Source organism: Gymnodraco acuticeps, unplaced genomic scaffold (assembly GCF_902827175.1).
Source record: "Gymnodraco acuticeps unplaced genomic scaffold, fGymAcu1.1, whole genome shotgun sequence".
In the NCBI taxonomy this organism is placed as follows: domain Eukaryota; kingdom Metazoa; phylum Chordata; class Actinopteri; order Perciformes; family Bathydraconidae; genus Gymnodraco; species Gymnodraco acuticeps.
Window position 1 is genome coordinate 1,331,522 of NW_022990027.1, and position 17,731 is coordinate 1,349,252.

The 17,731-nt window shown below is 38.5% G+C and overlaps 2 protein-coding genes and 1 long non-coding RNA gene across 9 annotated transcripts; 1 reads left to right on the top strand and 2 right to left on the bottom strand.

The window, feature by feature from the left end:
• Positions 1-209: 209 nt before the first annotated feature.
• LOC117545245 lies at positions 210-8,229 on the bottom strand. The gene is made up of 2 exons (XR_004568796.1): positions 8,040-8,229; positions 210-5,761 (listed from the first exon to the last, which is right to left on the bottom strand). It is a non-coding gene; the product is annotated as an uncharacterized LOC117545245 (long non-coding RNA).
• Positions 3,130-10,537, top strand: LOC117545244. 2 transcript variants are annotated; one of them, XR_004568795.1, is made up of 10 exons: positions 3,130-3,230; positions 3,312-3,547; positions 3,759-3,873; positions 4,280-4,397; positions 4,476-4,567; positions 5,028-5,141; positions 5,238-5,340; positions 8,761-8,865; positions 9,125-10,130; positions 10,415-10,537. XR_004568795.1 is itself a non-coding variant. In XM_034214975.1 (9 exons), exons 1-6 carry the CDS (start codon positions 3,222-3,224, stop codon positions 5,079-5,081), a joined length of 624 nt encoding a protein of 207 aa, XP_034070866.1. In that variant the 5' UTR covers positions 3,130-3,221; the 3' UTR covers positions 5,082-5,141; positions 5,238-5,340; positions 9,125-10,130; positions 10,415-10,537. The 2 variants fall into 2 exon arrangements, 1 of the variants encoding a protein (XP_034070866.1); XM_034214975.1 differs by lacking the exon at positions 8,761-8,865.
• On the bottom strand, positions 8,777-15,963 carry LOC117545242 (mucin-2-like). Of its 6 annotated transcripts, none has more exons than XM_034214970.1 (5): positions 15,925-15,963; positions 15,019-15,213; positions 13,627-13,789; positions 10,367-11,053; positions 8,777-8,847 (listed from the first exon to the last, which is right to left on the bottom strand). In XM_034214970.1, exons 1-5 carry the CDS (start codon positions 15,943-15,945, stop codon positions 8,792-8,794), a joined length of 1,122 nt encoding a protein of 373 aa, XP_034070861.1. In that variant the 5' UTR covers positions 15,946-15,963; the 3' UTR covers positions 8,777-8,791. The 6 variants fall into 6 exon arrangements, with proteins under 6 accessions (XP_034070861.1, XP_034070863.1, XP_034070865.1 ...); XM_034214972.1 differs by having other exon boundaries at positions 15,896-15,948; XM_034214974.1 differs by having other exon boundaries at positions 15,920-15,938.
• Between the last annotated feature and the right edge of the window lie 1,768 nt (positions 15,964-17,731).

Genomic DNA, 17,731 nt, shown 5'->3' on the forward strand with positions numbered 1-17,731 from the left:
GCTAACACACTTTACAGAGATCGTAAACATTTAGCTTCTAAACATTGTTATGCTAATTTTGTCAATAGCAAGGATGTTACCGAACTGTTTTTAGAATTCATCTCACTGTAGGCTGTAGACCAGGGGTTCTCAAAGTTTTGATGAGTGAGGGCCAATTTAGGTACCCAATATTGGATTGAGGGCCGCCCAAGAAAAAACGGAACACAAAATAATTCCAAAACAAATCCTTTCTTTATTGTACTAACCAATTATACATACAGTATACATTAAGAACTTGCAGAGGACACAAAGTTGGGTTATCTACAGACAGTGACTAGCTAAAATCGCTAGCTAACTCCCGTTTCTGATTCTGATAACTTACAACAGATTTTCCGCTTAACCGCAACTCGCGAGATGCCTAGTTGCCATGCAACCAGTAGTCTAGCAAACTTTCCACAAGCTGTCATTCATAATTTAGGAATGACAACCCAGGAGGCGCAGTTTTACCATTCTTAAATTCCATTCTAATTCTTACTAGATACGAACCATGGAGGATTAAAATATAACGCATGCATTTCAGCGTGTCACATTAACTATCGCGGGCCGCCAGAAACATTTCCGAGGGCCGCCATTGGCCCGCGGGCCGCACTTTGAGAACCCCTGCTGTAGACTAATAGGCAAAATCTAAAAGCTTACTTAGTTGTTACTCTTGGGCTCCTAAACTGTACCATAGTTCAAAATTAACCTACCTTACCCAGAATTAAAATTGAAATACTGTCAATATTAGTTTCTTGATGTCTCTTTGGGATTTGTAGTTGATTTCCTCCTGAAAATATTTATGTGCACAGTCTCTTCTCACGTTCTTTTTATCAAAGAACCCCATATTTTTTATGTTTTTACTCATCTTTTGTATACATGATTCAACCAGGAGCTACTGATGTCCATGTCTTCAAAGAAAACAAATGTCCCTTTTTACTTCCAGGACCAGGGGTCCTTTAAATTACTCCTCCCCTTTGCAACTTGTATATCTGTTATTATTGCCATCGTCATGATTGTTGGAGTTATTATATAGACTATTTATTTATTAAGCCCTCCCTTCAATGTTCAATGTGGGAGCCAGAAACAATTATTTGTGCCGTTTACATATTACTTCCTTTGGAGGGTGGGGGGGGTGTGTGTGTGTGTGTGTGTGTGTGTGTAGGAGGGAGGAGGGGGCAAGCGGTTGATAACATCACATCCGCCAGGGTACAGTGGTGAAGAAGACCTCATAAACTAGAGCCAGACTCCCAGATAAATGTGCACCTGCATGTCAATATGGCCTTTGGAAAACTGTATTTATAGCTCCACTACGTCACTGAACCCACTCTTACTCACTCTGTCTGACCGGCTCTCTTTCTCTACGCTTCATGTGATAGATGGATGTGTGATTCCTTTCAGCAAGTGAAAGCACAATCCCACAGCAATCTATTTACTCCGCAGCAGCCTAAAATCTGCATGTCTTTGAGTTTAATAGGCTTTATGTCTTAAACGAGTTCTTCATCCTCAAAACGATCATATCCATATGAACTCCTCACCCAGTGTTGCCTTGGATTTGTGAAAAAACTTAGTTTTTCTCTCATGCCTCCCTAATGAATCCAAAAATAGAGACATTTCTGGACTAAATTAAGTTGATAGGGGGTGGTTGCATTTAACAGACAAACTCTCAAACAACTACTGTAAGGCAGTATAATCCAAGTCTGATTTATCCAGTCATAAACTCACTTCTTCCCGAACACATACATTTGTGCTTAAACTTTATTATTCAAAATACTTTCAGATAACAGTCTAATGCTATCTGTCTGTTTGAGAACTTCAGTTGATAAATACTTTTTATTTGTTTATCACAAACTCAAGGTAACAGGGGTTGAGTTCTGACACAGTATCATTTTGAGACTGAAATATTTATTTAAAGCCAACTGTCAGTCGTATGATTTTTTTTATGTGCATTTCCATTTTGTGACAACTAATTTTCCAACTGTAGACTCTTTAGATTCCTCAGATGTACCTCTTTGAATCAACTTGATTAACAAATGCCGTCATTTTATGCCAAAATTAAAATACAATAATTTCTCCTGTCTTCAGCTGGGATTAACAATTGTGTTGCTTCTTTTTTTTGTGTCATGGTATTTATTCAGAGAAGCTTTGACCTTTACCGTCCCTTATAGGCCTTTTTAAGAGTTGCTTACACTTTAGGTTCTTGATAGATGAACAAATGGGCCATGACAGACATTGGCCCACAATCTTTACATATAATTATGAAGCAAAATGTCTCCCTATGGTTGCTCTGAGTTCACTAAATATATTGTGTGGTCTCCATCCTCGGCCCGTCTCAGGAGGTGAATGTGACTTTGTGAATGTGGATGTGCTACTGGTATTAAACAGCTGGCTGTGCACAGATCAGCCTACAGCTTTGATGCCTTACTGCAAATAGATGTAAAGGTCGATAAAGGTTGTGGCCATGAGTAGCTTTGCTGTACTGAAAACAAATTAGCAGGGGCGCACCTTGTGAACAAGCAAGGCGGGCAACTGCTTGGGGCCCCCGGACCAGAAGGGGGCCGCCAAAGAAGGTAGATTAAGAAGGTCCACAGCAACGACAACATGAAACACCCTTTAATTTACTGCAACGTGATGTCGGGTAACCCCCTCAAGGGGTCCCCATGCATAGCGGCTTATTACGACCTATAGCTGTCCTCCTCCAAAAACTATTGTTTTTTGGAGGAGGACAGCTACAGTATAGGTCGTAATAAGCTGCTGTGTAAAGTTAACTCAACTTTAAAATGTTAAATGGTTGACGTTAGTTGGATATGTTGGAGCTCGGTTGAGAACCAGCTTTGGATATAACTTTTTTTTCTGCCTTCCTCTGCCCTATTCCATGCCCAGCAATTTAAAGGATGTACTTTTATTTGTACCTTTTTACAAGAAGTCAGTACACTTTTCACTAATGTTAAATAATGGTGACAAAAGGCTTTACACAGAATTACAGATCAAATTCACAAAGACCTTTTCCACATTTATGAAAAATTGATAGCAAAAGCAAATTGGCCATTAAATAGAGGACACAATCAAACTTATGTATGTATGATAATGTTGCTTACAATTTCTTTCTCGAATTTGGCAGGACAGATGAACCGTCTCTATTTGATGGACTGTTCATTGCCCAGGACAGTTAAGTGTCTGCCTTTGTCGACAAAATCAGGAGCCAAATGACGAGTGTAAGAATCTATTCAACCCACTAACGCTTTATTTATTTTACTTAGCACAGGGTTAAATGTAACAAATTGTGTCTATTTCAGAAAAGTGGCCGTGATGTTTGTGGACCGGCAACATTCACAGCTTGCAGAGAAACCTCACTCAAATCCAGCGCCAAGGTGGATGAGGAAGGCCTGCAAATAGCTGTGTGCAGACATGGCATCTTGCTACAAGGCCTAAATCACTACCGGGGTGAAATATATGTCTACCCAATGTTCCTGCAGAAGGAGCTGGCTGAAGTTGCGAATGCAACATTCTTTTATATGGAGGTCGCCTGCAGGTAGTTATAACTATTGCAACATTTGAAGTGTTTGTGTCAAACATGTTATCTATTTCATTCTTGCACATCCAGTAGATATAAAGCAAAAAAGCATTCATTTGGATAAATGCTGTTGTTGGTTACAAGGATTTTACTGGTAATTTTAAGGACCTGGTTTATCTTTTTACTACCATCATGCAACTGGAAAAGCTAATTGATTTTGTCATGACAGGTACTGGTCTTATTTAGAGAAGATGGCAGCGAAGTTCCCTGAGCTCCAACCACTTACAGAGATGAAACCTTTTCTCTCTGTAATGCACGCCAAGGCCCACACAGGCAAATGCGAGGTACAGTATGCAAGTTAAACATTTGTGTCACTAGATTCAAATGTTTTAGAAATTGTAGTGCACATAAGAATATCATGTAGTTAGTATATTCTATGCAAGCCTGTGGAATAACTGTAATAATTACAAATGTTGACAAAATTGTTACAAAACAGACTGTCACAAGGATAGGCTTACAAATCCCATTGTGTTTTTTTAGCAAATATATCTGCACTGTAGAAATAATGATTGAACAGAGCTTCAAATAACTGCAGTTGTGACATTGTAGTTCAAAGCATAAGTCAATCTCAGAACATTTCAACTTTCTGAAATTGCTCCTGATACTGATGTTAACTAAAGATGTACAGTACAAGAAATGATAATATATATAACTAAATATCTAGATCTTATTGTTTATGATTCTGAGCAGGTGAAGTGGGGTGGCAGAAGCCTGGAAGGTGCTGGAAATACTGTCGGCGACGAAGTGGAACAGGTTAACAGCTTCCTCTCAAGGGCAGCTCTGACAACAAAATACATGACCAAATCAGGTTGGTAGGAAAACAAATAGTTTTAAGCAGTGCCACATTGTAAAGCTGATATGAATTTTCATGTTTTTGTGTTTACAGCTAGAGCAGATATGATAACCGTGCTGGCTATGCAATGGAACCACAGGAAGGTAGAGAATCTCCACAAGACACTGGCAAAGAGATTTGTCAAAGTAAGAAGTCCATACTGCATTTCAAAATGTACATTAAGAATATTGTAGTTTCTTGTTGTAGTAATTTAACACCATCCTTAGCTACATGTTGTTGAATTAAATGTATTCTGCAATCATTTCATTATGTTGGTGCTGCCACGCTGTTCTGCCAAGAGAATCTCTGTTCTGTTTGTTTTTAATAAAGCACTATAGGTTTATTCATCTGAATTTATGTATAATAATAATAATGTTAATCCCGCTTGATCTTTAAAAAAAAAGAAAAGGGAACACTAAGGTGACACTTGCCAACCTTGAAGAGAAGGTGTTTAGCATTTCATGTTGTTGTCTGGTCAGTTAATGTGCATTAAGGAATTCAGTTAAAAAAAAATAATATATATATATAAGGAGACGGTGTATAAAAACAACCTTCTCAACCAACTGGAATGCATATTCACTTTTTCCTTTTAAACATTCTAACCAGACTACACAGAGAGCACAAACTGAAGTGGACAATCTTGTCTCAAGCAAGAGCTGAACATCTCCCTGGAGGACACGGAGCAGTGGATGTTGGAGGTCAAGCAATGGGCAGCCACTGGTATGTTATATGATCACTGTGGTATAGATTTGGTTCCATCTTTCCAAACATTTGGCTTCATGTTTTATGATTACGCCTTGTTGTTTCTGTTTTCAGGAGAAACATGGAGCCCAAAGTAGCCAGGAGGAGCTCCAGAGAGAAATTGATTAAATGATTTATTCCCTCCGAAGAAAGAAACACGATCTCTATCGACAAAATGGTATTTATTGTTACATTACCTAGAAACAATATTTGTTTCTCAGCAAATCAGTTTGAAATAATTATATTGAAAGGTCTGTATGATGTTGCCCTATCAAGTCTTTATAGTCTCACTGGGACAGGCACATCTATGGAAACAGTAAAACCCTTCCTGACCACCCTGAACTGCATACTAATGTTGAATCTCAAGACATACTGAATGTAATTCTGCCAACAGACAGAATTGAAAAGGGTTGAACATTTTTAACCAGATTTTAAGGTTTTGGGCAATTTAAGTTACCTTTGTTACAGGTTAAGAGTGCATTTTTACCATCTTCTGTCTCAATTTGCCATGGACAGAGGCAATCGGCCGCAAAACCATTTGTGCCTCTCTTGGCAAGAAGGAGGATGCGATGCCGCTCAAGCATTTTCCATTTGTGGAGCTGGAACACAATGGACACAACAAAACAAGAAATATTGTTTACATAACAGCTCTAAACATTTTCACACACCTAAAGCTATTATTACTCCATTTATTTTGGAGGAAAAATGCACTGATGTGATACAAGTGCACATTGAGGAAGGCACCCCACAATTAACCAGGTGTGATGTTAGACCCCTTAAAAAATAACTATAAAAAAAAAACACCATGAAAAAAACAAACAAACAAGCTCAGGTTCACTTTTTGAGTTTTTTTTACATGAGCATGGTTATTTTTATATGGGTCTATTTAACTCTCACATTCAGATATCTGAATAAGCTACATTTAGCTTTGAAACAAGTCAGCAAGCTATAACCTATGTCATTTCAGGTTCAAAGTTCTGCATTAACTCAAAGTATTGATGACTAAAGCACTTCAGAGGCTTGTACTACGAAGCCGGTTCAACATAACCTGGATATGTTTGAGTTAGCCGGTTGGCCTAATCCAAAACATACGCGCTCTCGCTAAATGGTACTACGACGCTGGTTATCAAGTGGATCGCTCAAGCCAGCCGTGTCCTATCTAGTTAGGTGCGCGTTCACATGAAAGGGGTGGTATTTGGAGCATTCGACCAATCACAAATGTACTGAATGAAAAGTCAACTTTAATATTAGTCACATATGAAGAAGTTGAACTTTAAACATCCATGACTTAAACACTTTATCCAGGATAAAAGCCACATAGCTGCACCTGCAAGGTGAATACAGCTGGTAAAAGAAAAGGTGTTTGAATGCGTACATTAACAGGTTTATGATATCACTGCTCCGTCTAAAACACGATCTGATTTTTAATTACATTTGACTCGAGTGTTTCGTCAACTTAATGTGTTGCTTAAAATAATACTTCTGCATACATTATGTGACACTGAGTGTTGCACGGCCAGATACGGCTCAGCTGACTCAGATAAGGAAATATATGATACATTATGAAGTGATATGAATGATAATGGGACACATCGACGTCTGCACTCACCGTGCCGCGGACTGTACGTAATGTTACTTTGATCCGGTTACTTATGTTGTGGCAGATATTTAAGTAAGCTTTCTTAACGCTAATATTATAATAGTCAGATTGCTCTGAAGATGGGAGGTGATATTCTATTAATGTTCACGTTCACACAGTCAGTTGATTTTTGCCGGCCGTCTTTCCTGCAACGGCAGCTTTTCTGTATTTCCTTTCTCCTGTAATATGACTTGATCGCTTTAAACTCTGCACACTGAGCTCTGATTGGTCAGCAGGCGGTGCTTTCACTGAGTTGATCTCTTAGCCTGCAACCTAACCTGCTCCGGGGCAGGTTAGCCGCTCAGCATAAGTTACCATGGAGATCTAGCCCGCTAAAAAAATAACCAGCGTCGTAGGACCGGAAACCCCGAGTTTTCCCTGAAGTTAGCCGCTAAGCGAAAATCCTGCTTCGTAGTACAGGCCTCTGGTGTTACAGGTGAATTTTTAAATGACTGGTCGAACACGGCTCAAAGTCGGCTTAAAGTGCTTTTAAGGGCCTCTTTATTAATACAAACTCTTTCCAGTCTTGATTGTCTTTCTTTTTTTCAAGCACTTTAATATGGGCTGGTTTTGGGCAGAGTTGAGCCAATGTTAAACTATCTATAGTATTAGTCAGCCCAAACATTTTGTATCTTTATTTATTTATTTTTAATTTATTATTTAGTTATTTACATTTGATTCTGTGACATTCTTGGTTTTACCATTTATTCAAAATGTGTATGATATTTCATTTATTTTACCTTTGGAAACCATAGTCACATAATTCTGTGTTTGCCATACCATGAAGGTCCAAAATAAAACACTAAAATGCAGTTTATTTTGTAAGATATAATTAGAAAAAATGTACGTTGAAGCTCTGATTCTAGGAATCGCCACTGGCCTGAACTATGTTACTTCTGGTTAAGAAATAATGTTTTACTAAAACTGGGCGTCTGCAAGTACAAACACTATCCAACATCAGTTTGAAAAAATGTGTTATGCCTTTACAGATTTAAATACAACGGTGACAACAATTGTGCTTAACATATTACATGAAGTGCAGTAATCATGCACTAGTCTGTACTCCTCCCATAAACTTAATTAAGAAATTAGGATTCTTTAAAAAAAGTAAATGAGGGCGACTGTTGGAAAATATACATCAATTAAGTAATTTAACAATTTGTATAAAAAGATTAAGATCAGGGATTATTTACACACTATTTTATGACAACTGACATCTGCAAGAAAAAAAAACTTACCAGTAGATTTGTTGAGTCATAAACTTTGTTGACACTGTGGTTTTTTTGCTGCGTGGCCTTCCACTCCCGTGCAACCTTTTCCTTTTGCTTTGATAGTTTCTCCTTATAGGGTTGGTTGGCACCACATTGCCTGCATTTCCTGCTGGCTACTCCTATTTTCTGTTTGCAAGTCTGGCACACTTTTTGAGTAGGCGTCTGTAACAGAATCACAGATAATGTTGCATGTCAGGGAATAAAAAAAAAAGAAGAATACTATACTAAAAATGTTTACAGGATTCATGTATTTTATTTTATCGTGAAAAATCTTGTTAAAACAATGAACTCATGTTTTTTATCTTTTAGATAGGATGAAAGAAAATCATAAGAGTAGGGAAAAAATGGTTATACAGAGTCAGTCACATGTTTAAAGTGACAACCCTAATCTGTCAATATCTGGTTGATCCAAAAGTTGATGCTCCATCATCACAGAACTAATACTAAAATCATCATAACCAGGGGTGTATTGCTAATTCTATAAGTTCCGCATGCGTGCACGCGCAAAGTTGTGGCTCGTTTTCAAGACTGCACACAAAATAATTTAAAATTTAGTGACATGGCTCCCCACCCCCATGTGATCAACTACATTTCATTTACTGCTGAGGAACCCAAAATGTTTAAGTTAGTGATCTCAGGGTTGATGAAGTTGGTTGGTAAGATTATTTTTTGGCCCCTGTTCCGCTAGCCCCATCAGCTACACTGAAGGAAACTTCAGATTAGATACATACCATCCAGAGTAAGGTTGCCACATCACCAACACCTCGGTATGGCCCTGAGTAAAGAAAGACAGGTAAACTAAAAAAAATTTCTTCAAATGTCATACATGTAAATACAAAAAGTTCAGTGAAATCAAATGATAATTTGAAATAATAGTACGATTAACTCAACCATATGAAGGACTGTAACACAGTCAATAGCATTTTTACCAACAGTTTAATATTTTGGAATACTATTATTATTATTATTATTATTATTATTATATGGAACCAACATCAATGCTAATTAAAAGTTTCCTTACATAGACTGTCATTTTGTCTTTTTTATTTTAGTTTCTCCAAGCGATATAACAGAAGAGGGGTACAGGGGACTGCACTGCTGTCTTTTACACCATCGATACCTTCTGGAGCAGAAACTGAGCAGAGTCACCAGCACCTACACCTGTATTGGCACGGACTCGTCTTTTCTCATGATGGAGGAATACATTGAAGACGGTGATGAGGACAACGAACAGGATGGTGATGAGGACGGTGACGAGGACAACGAACAGGACAATGAACAGGACCACTAACAGGACTTTTAGATATTGTTCTGTGTACAAAAGTTGACATCTTACAGAGGACTTAAGTTGTGCTCAGGCAGGGCCATAGAGAACCGCAGTGACGCGTCCTTAAACCCGGAAGTAAACTTCTTCCGGTTCCTTAGACAAAAAAGCAATGCAATTTCTCCATAGGATTTTGGAAAATAGCTCGAAATACTGTAAGGTCTGTGGTTGACACACAGTTAAGAGACGGATCACGTTTTGTTCAGCCGGATAATCTCCACATGTCTACCCTACTTTTATAATTTTCAAATCATAAATCTAATCGATAGATTTATGATTCGATAGATTTATGATTCAAAAATTATAAGAGATGGGTAACTATTATTATTTTTAAATGTCACTGCCAAGAATAGGAATTCACGTACAAATGATTACAAGAAAAAATGTAATATAAAAATAAATGGCTGGACATGACGCATTAATGCGACAACATGAAGCATTACACAAGTACCTCAACCTTAAATGAATAATAAATTATTGTTACTGTAATTTCAATATTTACATTAGCAGTCATGCTTAAGACTGAAACACTCCTTTTAAACAAAGCATACGAAAATCCAATAAGATAAGATAAAACTTGGTTCCATGGAAGCATTATTGTCATTGTTTATTTATATATTTTTTTTAAATATTTTCTAAAACAAACCTCCCTGATTCTTTCCCTCAGTACTTTTTTGCAGGGGAAAGTGGCTGACCCTTGATGAATGGGACATTCTGCAAGGAATTAAAAGATGGTAATAAGTTGAAGCTCAGCAATAACCTCCTAAACATTGCCTAACATCACATTGTGCTCAATTAAACTGTTCGAAATGGCACTGAGACTTTTGATACTGCAAAGTCTAAACAAAACAAAAGGTGGCGTATTCTAATTGTACCCATGATTGTTTTGTATTAACTAATTCAATGTGCAAAATCAAACACAGTTTTCAGTCTATGTAAATAAGATAATTACTAATTAACCCGCACATACCATTAATTGCCACTTTATTCCTTGTTGGTCTTCTTTTCTGTGAGGAAGACACTGAGGACACAGTAGGAGTCAGGCCGGAGGACACAGGAGGAGTCAGGCCGAAGGACAGAGCTGGAGTTAGGCTGGAGGACACACGAGGAGATTGGCCGGAGGACACAGGAGGAGTCAAGCCGAAGGACAGAGCTGGAGTCAGGCCGGAGGACACAGGAGGAGATTTGCCGGAGGACACAGGAGGAGTCAGGCCGAAGGACACAGGAGGAGTCAGGCCAAAGGACACAGGAGGAGTCAGGCCGAAGGACAGAGCTGGAGTCAGGCCGAAGGACACAGGAGGAGTCAAGCCGAAGGACAGAGCTGGAGTCAGGCCGGAGGACACACGAGGAGATTGGCCGAAGGACAGAGCTGGAGTCAGGCCGGAGGACACAGGAGGAGTCAAGCCGAAGGACAGAGCTGGAGTCAGGCCGGAGGACACAGGAGGAGATTGACCGGAGGACACAGGAGGAGTCAGGCCGGAGGACACAGGAGTGAGGATGGGAGTGAACACAGTGTCAGTCTCTGTGGTAAGGAGAGGTACAGACAAGGAATCTGATCCTGGGTCTGCGGCCATTTCTGCCTGTGTGGCTGAAGGATCCTCCATTTCTAGTGGTGGAATCTCCCCCACTCTTGTTGCTGGTTCAACTGCCAAAGTCCCTTTTGAGAAGAAAAAAAATGTACACATGGTGAATAAATGACCAAGTGTAATCCTCCACATTTATAATCTGAGTAACTACACCTAAAAATGAAACTACAAATATTGATTGTTTTTTATGAATCAAGCATTTAAGACTTCAATGTTAGGATGAGAAAACCAGTGCAGCAATCCACCAATAGTTGTGCTGCTAAGCTTTTATGAAAAACATAGTCCCACAAGTAAGGGTGATTATTAGTTGATTCATTGTCAACTTTAAAATGATTGGCAAGCTGTTTCTATAATTGATTATCGTTTTGAGTAATCCTTTCAGTAAAAACATGTCATAATTAGATTCTCACATCCTTCTCTATAACAGCAGGGCTTGACAGTAACGGTTGCCAGATTGCCATTGGCAACCATTCAGAAACAATTTCAACCACTTCTTGGCCTTTGGTTGCCATCAGTGGCAACCAGTTTTTAACGTAAAGAAATAAGGACAGCAAACAGCTAAATGTGCAATCCAAAATAGATAAATGTTAATTATTTGTTGTATTAAGAGTGATATTTAATTATTGTTGTGACCAGTCGGAACCTGATACTTAAGTTGCGCGTGCATTGGTGTGATTACGGAGCCAGAAAACGATGCACATTTACTCGCGTGCGCGGTGCGCCGTGTGTTTGTTTTACACAAAATGGCGAAGCAAATTACGTTGTTTGACTGTGGGGTAAAAAGTTCGGCCAACACTTCAACTTCTCAAACGAATGTTCAAAGTGATTCAACTGATGAAGCGCAAGATGAACCCGAACGAAAAGCAAAGAGGAATGTTGTCCATTCACTTCCGTTACAAGTACCTTCAAAATAAGAGTCCCGATCTTATTACTACCAAAATAAAAGTGCAAAACGAAACTTTACCATAGCAAAATATTGGCATTAAATTATAATCACTTCTATAAAAATGAAACAGATTTTAAATATAGTTAGAAATATCAAAAGGTAATTTACAGCATTAATAATTAATATCTAATTCTTAACTGTGAGTGGTTTTCATTTATTTAACATTAGAAATGTATTAGTCTGGCCAATCCAAGACTTCAATGCTGAAGGGCCAATGGATCTATGGTGGGGGTCAGCACAAAGGTCAGGAAAACCCACATTTGAAAGGGAGACAACGGATGACCAAGAAACCAGTGACTTGCTCAATTCATTTGTGAGGGATCTGTGAAGAACAACCGCACTACTGGTATTTAGTATACCAGCAATTGAGGGTGGACAAGTTTACTACCACTTAAGTTTCAATTAATTGTGTTAATTACTTATTGTAAAGCATTTGAACATTCTTTTGTGTCACATGTTCATTATTAAGTTGATGTATAACTGTATAGTATCTTAATTATATAAAATATAAGGTGTCTAAAAATGGCAACCGTATTTTCAGTTTTGTCAACCAAAAGCTGATGCCTGGTTGCCAGCCTGGCAACCACTTTTAAAAGTTAGCGTTGAGCCCTGAACAGTTAAAGGTCCCATGTCATGGCCATTTTTACTAATCATAATTCCATTGTTGTGGTCTACTAGAATATATTTACATTGCTCAATTTTCCAAACCCACATCTCTGTATAGTATGTGTATTCTCTCTCTGTCCTACACGCCTTGTTGGAGCTCCTGTCCCCCTCCCTGTGAGCCCACTGTGCTCTGATTGGTCAGCTCGCCCACTCTGTTCTGATGAGTCCACCACCGTTACAGCGGAACATCAGTGTTTATGTGTTACAATGGCGTTTGTTAGCAACCAGAAAATGACACCAGTAATGACAAACAGATGAGAATGCTGTCTGGGGGACCGTGTTGGCGGGACGTTGCGGGGCTCGCTGCTCCGCCCTTTGAGGCTCGAGGAGCGGACAGTGTGAGCTGTATTACTGGTGCTGTTTCCTGGTTGCTGCGTGGGGTCTGCGAGACAGCGAGACAGCGAGACAGCGCAAAACTCAGCCTGAGCACACACACACACACACACACTCACAGCCAGACTGTGTGTGTGTGTGTGTGTGTGTGTGTGTGTGTGTGTGTGTGTGTGTGTGTGTGTGTGTGTGTGTGTGTGTGTGTGTGTGTGTGTGTGTGTGTGTGTGTGTGTGTGTGTGTGTGTGTGTGTGTGTGTGTGTGTGTGTGTGTGTGTGTGTGTGTGTGTGAGTGAGTGAGAGAGAGGAGATCCGCGGCTGAGAAAATATAAGGCTCAGTGAGTATGTGTATGTGTGAGCCGTTACGTCAATGGAAAAAGAACGAGGCAGCATAGACAGGTCTTTTCTGTGTTAGAGTTGTACTCGCTACAGGCTGTACTTTGAGGGTTTGTGACTCTGCAGACCGTTTACATGCAGAAAAAGCTACATAACTCACAAGAGGACGGGTAATAACCGGAAAAGCATGACATGGGACCTTTAACTGACAAAACGACATATTTTTACTACTTGGTAAACAGTGAATCAAAACATTTTTTTTACATTTAAAACCAAATAACTGAGCAATTAATTTACAAAAAATGTTAACAGATAAATTGCTGAATGACTTTTGGCTTAAAATATAGCATGCGGATTTTTATACTTTACCATTAAGAAGGTTTTCGTAAATCTTCTTTATGGTAACAAGTGCATTGTTACCATCTTCTGTCTCGATTTGCCATGGACAGAGGCAATCGGCCGCAAAACCATTTGTGCCTCTCTTGGCAAGAAGGAGGATGGGATGCCGCTCAAGAAGTTTCCATTTGTGGAGCTGGAACACAATGGACACAACAAAACAAGAAATATTGTGTACATAACAGCTCTAAACATTTTCACACACCTAAAGCTATTATTACTCCATATATTTTTGCATAAGTTAAAAATGCACTGATGTGATACAAGTGCACATTGAGGAAGGCACCCCACAATTAACCAGGTGTGATGTTAGACCCCTTTTAGGGGAGCCCCTAAAAAATAACTGTAAAAAAAAACATGTTCTCACACAAGCTCAGGTTCACTTTTTGAGTTGTTTTTACATGGGCATGGTTATTTTTATATGGGTCTATTTAACTCACATTCAGATATCTGAATAAGCTACATTTAGCTTTGAAACATGTCAGCAAGCTATAACCATTGTCATTTCAGGTTCAAAGTTCTGCATTAACTGAAAGTATTGTTGACTAAAGCACTTCAGATGTAAAGCTGGTGTTACAGGTGAATTTTTAAATGACTAGTCGAACACGGCTCAAAGTCAGAGACTCTGGTAAGCTAAATTAAAGTGCTTTTAAGGGCCTCTTTACACAAACTCTTTCCAGGTCTTGATTGTCTTTCAAGCACTATATTAATATTTGGGCAGAGTTGAGCCAATGTTAAACTATCTATATTCAGCCCAAACCTTTTGTATTTTTATTTATTTATTATTTAGATCTTTACATTTGATTCTGTGACATTCTTGGTTTTACCATTTATTCAAAATGTGTATGATATTCCATTTATTTTACTTTTGGAAACCATAGTCACATAATTCTGTGTTTCCCATACCATGAAGGTCCAAAATAAAACACTAAAATGCAGTTTCTTTTGTAAGATATAATTAGAAATGTTTTACGTTGAAGCTCTGATTCTAGGAATTCCCACTGGCCTGAACTATGTTACTTCTGGTTAAGAAATAATGTTTTACTAAAACTGGGCGTCTGCAAGTACAAACACTATCTAACATCAGTTTGAAAAAATGTGTTATGCCTTTACAGATTTAAATACAACGGTGACAACAATTGTGCTTAACACATTACATGAAGTGCAGTAATCATGCACTAGTCTGTACTCCTCCCATAAACTTAATTAAGAAATTAGGATTCTTTAAAAAAAAGTAAATGAGGGCGACTGTTGGAAAGTATACATCAATTAAGTAATTTAACAATTTGTATAAAAAGATTAAGATCAGGGATTATTTACACACTATTTTATGACAACTGACATCTGCAAGAAAAAAAAACTTACCAGTAGATTTGTTGAGTCATAAACTTTGTTGACACTGTGGTTTTTTTGCTGCGTGGCCTTCCACTCCTGTGCAACCTTTTCCTTTTGCTTTAATAGTTTCTCCTTGTAGGGTTGGTTGGCACCACATTGCCTGCATTTCCTGCTGGCTACTCCTATTTTCTGTTTGCAAGTCTGGCACACTTTTTGAGTAGACATCTGTAACAGAAACACAGATAATGTTGCATGTCAGGGAATAAAACAAATAAGAATACTATACTAAAAATGTTTACAGGATTCATGTATTTTATTTTATCGTGAAAAATCTTGTTAAAACAATGAACTCATGTTTTTTTATCTTTTAGATAGGATGAAAGAAAATCATAAGAGTAGGGAAAAAATGGTTATACAGAGTCAGTCACATGTTTAAAGTGACAAAGTGTATTGCTAATTCTATAAATTCCGCATGCGTGCACGTTAGAGATGTTAAGATTCACCAATTCGCGTCGGTGCACCGGCATAAACGTTCAAGATGCGAGTGCACCGGTTGAAAGAGTGCACATCGGCTACAGTTTGGGTTGAACCGGGTTGAACTCGCGATGCATCGATTGCGTAGCGTCTTTGCATCGGTAAAAAACCGATTAATTAATATAAAATCCCCTCATCTTGTCAACGCTAAACAGAGACTATCTTTGATATTTGCTTCGCCACTACGGAGGCAGAGAGTCTCAGTTATCAACACACCCGGAAGTTGAGGAGAAAGAGAAACACAGCGCACCGAAAAATACCTACAAATCAAACGTTTGGCAACACTTCGGATTGTTCAAGAAAGACGGTGTAATAGTCCTTTATGCTATATAGTTGACCGCAGGTCATGGAGAGTAATAAGGTATCCGTAGACCTTTGTATGAGGTATCTTTATTACTTAACAGGTCTACAGCCATGATACATAGATCCGTCCTAGATGCGGGCTTGCATACACACAGTATCACTCCGCAGCCGCACCCCATCAGTAAAGTCCTGATGGTATATGTGCGCGGCACTATATACTACAGACGGTCAATTTGAAAAATCGCTCGCAAATTGTTAACGATGCCGAGCCGCTTTAAAGTACACAAGTAGTACGAGGAACTTAGCGACGCACATAAAGAGGCGACATGGGGTCTGCGGCTGAAAAGAGAAACCTGAAAGTTAGACATATGAGTTAAATCACTCAGTGAAGTGTTCTGTCAGAGAGAGTGGTGTTTAGTTTTGTCTTCCTTACTGTAAGCAGTTATGAAATACCTGTTTGTGAAAGGTTATTTGTATTCTTTATTGTTCATATAGAACCCACTGCTTTCTGCTCACTGGTGAGTTAGCCTATGAATGAGTGTTAAGCACATCAGTCTGGCAGCTGTATGGGCATTGCACTATGGTAGCTGTTATTTGCACATTGTTAATCATGAGCAATGCATCCTTACATTGTTTAACTGTGAGGTGTTATACAATTGTACTGTACTCTGGAGAGCTTTTAAAGGTAAAAAAATAAACGGCATGATGGGATGTGCATTACCAAATATGTAAAGCACTTTTTTGTTAATGTATGATTTGCTGCATATAAGGAATAAAACAAAAATCCTGTGTCGTACCATATTGAAGTATCATTATTTTTGTGTTGAATCGCATCGTATCGCACCGAATCGCATAATATTGAATCAAATCGTATCGAACTGTATCGCAACAGGGGTGAATCGTATCGCATCGCCTAGTGTTTCAAATGTATCGTTAATGTATCGTTTTTTAAGCTTATCTAACTGTCAATTAACACTCCAGCCAGAATCAGCAAAGAATGGTCGTTTATTAAGTCTGCATTATTGAATACATGTGTGTGATTCTTACAGTAAATGCTGGACACAGCTGCTTCATAGTATATACACGTCCTTCACTGATCACTTAACTAACTCCCTCCTGCTGAGGTACAAAGGTAACTTACTATATAAAAAGTGTGCAAATTGATTTAGTATCCTATCCATGTGAATATGTTTTAAGGAGAGGTGGACCTCACATCCTCTAGGGGTGTCCGGAGGCCCCCGGGAAGTTAAATGCATCAATATTGTGCACTTTGAGGGCAAAATTAACTAAATCTATGGATACATCTGTCAACACCCATATGAAACTTAACTATACATTTCAATAATAAAAAAATGATAAGAATATGAATAATACTTTTTTTTATTTATCTTTGTGCATATTTAACTATTTACTCCTTTTTTAAACAGTATTTTTTGTATGTCCAATGGTATGAATTGTAATGATTTCATCGATGTTTTACATTCCTTCGATTTTTTTAAATACAGTGGGCCAAAAAAGTATTTAGTCAGCCACCAATTGTGCAAGTTCTCCCGCTTAAAAAGATGAGAGAGGCCTGTAATGTTCATCCTAGGTACACTTCAACTATGAGAGACAAAATGGGGGGAAAGAATCCAGGAAATCACATTGTAGGATTTTTAATGAATTAATTGGTAAATTCCTCGGTAAAATAAGTATTTGGTCACCTACAAACAAACAAGATGTCTGGCTCTCACAGACCTGTAACTTCTTCTTTAAGAGCCTCCTCTGTCCTCCACGCGTTAACTGTATTAATGGCACTTGTTTGAACTCGTTATCAGTATAAAAGACACCTGTCCACAACCTCAAACAGTCACACTCCAAACTCCACTATGGCCAAGACCAAAGAGCTGTCAAAGGACACCAGAAA

Coding starts and splice junctions, on each gene's coding strand:
- LOC117545244 (XM_034214975.1), top strand. Junction 4,398..4,475: donor AAAATACATGACCAAATCAG/GTTGGTAGGAAA, acceptor TTGTGTTTACAG/CTAGAGCAGATATGATAACC. Junction 4,568..5,027: donor TGGCAAAGAGATTTGTCAAA/GTAAGAAGTCCA, acceptor CATTCTAACCAG/ACTACACAGAGAGCACAAAC.
- LOC117545242 (XM_034214969.1), bottom strand. CDS start 15,515: ATGCCGGTGCACCGACGCGAATTG. Junction 13,790..15,018: donor ATGACTCAACAAATCTACTG/GTAAGTTTTTTT, acceptor ATTGTGTTCCAG/CTCCACAAATGGAAACTTCT. Junction 8,848..10,366: donor GAATAAAGTGGCAATTAATG/GTATGTGCGGGT, acceptor TTCTTTACTCAG/GGCCATACCGAGGTGTTGGT.